This window comes from Macrobrachium nipponense, chromosome 2 (genome assembly GCF_015104395.2).
Source record: "Macrobrachium nipponense isolate FS-2020 chromosome 2, ASM1510439v2, whole genome shotgun sequence".
Lineage (NCBI taxonomy): Eukaryota > Metazoa > Arthropoda > Malacostraca > Decapoda > Palaemonidae > Macrobrachium > Macrobrachium nipponense.
This window is the reverse complement of record NC_087201.1, coordinates 142,041,943-142,044,604: the sequence shown is the minus strand read 5'-3', so window position 1 is coordinate 142,044,604 and position 2,662 is coordinate 142,041,943. Positions and strand designations below refer to the sequence as shown.

At 36.0% G+C, this 2,662-nt stretch overlaps 1 protein-coding gene across 1 annotated transcript in view; it reads left to right on the top strand.

The window, feature by feature from the left end:
* The first annotated feature begins 427 nt into the window (after nucleotides 1-427).
* LOC135221533 (uncharacterized) overlaps nucleotides 428-2,662 on the top strand; it is a 345,136-nt gene continuing 342,901 nt past the window's right edge. Inside the window, exon 1 of the mRNA XM_064259253.1 lies at nucleotides 428-962. Coding sequence (XP_064115323.1) covers nucleotides 890-962 — 73 coding nt within the window. The 5' untranslated portion in view covers nucleotides 428-889. The remainder of the gene's footprint in view (nucleotides 963-2,662) is intronic.

Genomic DNA, 2,662 nt, shown 5'->3' with positions numbered 1-2,662 from the left:
GTCAGCTATAACTTCGGAGGACGGTCATAACTTTATTAGTATTCAGTTCTATTTGGAAACTTTTTTCATATTTTTTCACATTTGCATCTCGTCCGGGAACGTTAACGTCCATTAGAGCAGGTCCCTCAGGGGGAAATAAAGCTGAACATTTCACAGCACCGGAATGGAAGTTACAAATGGAAATAATTATCACTTAGTACTACCAGGGAAGAGCAGCTCACCTTTCCAAAGGCTCTCTCCCGGACCCACCTGGCGTTTCAGCGCACGTGTGTTGCCTTGACAACGGCGTCCTCGCGCTGCCCTGCCAACCGCACGATAAAACGCAAACTTTCGCCGTTGTTTAACGCTGACATAGGCCTATGCAAATGTTAGTAAAAACATAGACCTTGGCCTCGAAGCATCTTGAATCACTAAAAGGGAGATTGCGTTCGTAGAGTGCTTCGGCGTGAGTGGGGACGTGATTCCATAAGGTCTAGATTTGACAATCATCCAGTATGTTATTGGACTGACAGTTACACTCTTGACAGCCAGTTATGAACCAGTGTATGAGGTATAAGGATGTCTTTCGGGCCCTTCTCCATACTGTTGTTGGCTTTCATTGTGTGATATAGTGCTGTTTTCGCGCGCATTTTCCCGTGATCGTTTTTATTTGCGAATGCTCATTCGTCGATCATGATCCGAGTTGCTGAAGGGACTCGAAGTGGATTCTGAAATGGTGAGGAGAAAAATGTCCGTGGCCAGAATTCGAGCCAATTGACATCATTAAGCGGGAGTTGATTGCAAGGTGGATAATAACGATTCATGTGGAGGTTAATTGTTGTTGGTGTGGCTCTCAGGAGGGCGTAGCTGCTACCGAGTTGGACCTTGAAGTATTTCGGAGATAGCAAGAATGAAAACAGCCGGGAAAATGGATGAAAAGTACGGCGTCCATCTGATCGTTTTTCTCCTTCTCAACTTCACATGTAAGTCAAGATTCTTTTTTTTTTCTTTCGTTTTGTAGAATAGTTTTTTTTTATACTCAATTCGGCATTTCGTGCATTGTTGAGGGTAAGACTATTATTGTGAGTGTGTTGTCTCATTTATTAGCTTCATATTTACCCGTTTTATCACTTTTTTTTGTTTGTGTGTGTTCAATTGCCTGTCCATAACTTTTACTGATAGAAATTTATGTGGTTTGAATTAGCATGATTGTAGGTACTGCAGGATCATTATCAGTTGACGTATGAAGAAAAAAATTGCAAGCATTCCAAGTTTAGAGAGAATAGGTGAGACAGAGAGAGGGAGAAAATAGAAAAATTATACGAAGTTGAATCTAAAATATGACATCGTTCTCCCACACCTCGAGTTCGTTCGGACATTCCTCTAGCCTCTAATATTTAAGGATTGCTGTAGATTTGCGCTATTCAAATCGAGGTGAAATTCTTGCATCGATATTTTGGATTTTTTCTATATCATAATAATGATTTTGTTTAAATATTAATATGATTATTATTACTATTTGCTTGGTTTTTTTTTTATATAATAAAAGGTGGTTTACTTAGTTACCATTTGTAAGGATCAGCATATACATTGCATATATGTGCTTATAGGAGGGCGTTTGTATGTGTCTATTTTTAAAGGATGTGTGTATTTGCTGTAATGAGAGAGAGAGAGAGAGCAAGGTCCGAAGGTATAGAAAGTAGGGATTATGATTAAAAGAAGCTCCGTGGATATGATAAAATATATATATATATATATATATATATATATATATATATATATATATACACGTAATATACTATATATACCCTATATATGTATGTATTTACATATATGTGCAATAGTTTGCGTATACTATATAATATATATATATATATATATATATATATATATATTATATATATATATATACCAAACATATACACATCCTTCTTGACATGCAAATACATACATGCTCCCTCCTTATTAGCGCATGTTATATGCACTGCATATGCTGATCCTTGCAAATTGGAGATTACCAAACACCCTTTCAATATATATATACATATAATATATATATATATATATATATCTATATATATATATATGTGTGTGTGTGTGTGTGTGCTTGTGTATTATATATATATATATTATAATATATATAATATATAGTATATATATATATTATATATATGATATAAGATATAGATATATATATGTGTGTGTGTAAAATATGATATGTATACAAATATATAATATATTGCAATGTATGTGTGCATATGCATATATGGAATGAGAGATTGCATAAATATAAGAATGAATCACACAGAGAGAGAGAGAGAGAGAGAGAGAGAGAGAGAGAGAGAGACTATATATGCAACATATATTACACTGGAAGAGAATATGGCAGTTTAATCCTAAATTCCGAATTTTCCCAGAATCTCGGTTATCATTTGATTATCCTTCGCCATCCTTCGGCTCCCTTAATCGCGTCCTTCCTGTGTGCTGACATGGTTTCCTTTGTTCCCCACCACCACCACCTCCTCCTCCTCCTCCTCCTCCTCTCAGGATCCTTCCAAGAGGTCCCTGATATGCTGTGTCCTTTGTCACTTAAATCCTTTGGCCACGTGACGTTTCTTCGTAATAGGTCGAGGGTATTGTAGTGAAGTATTATTACGTTATAATATTTTCTGTTTTACTATGA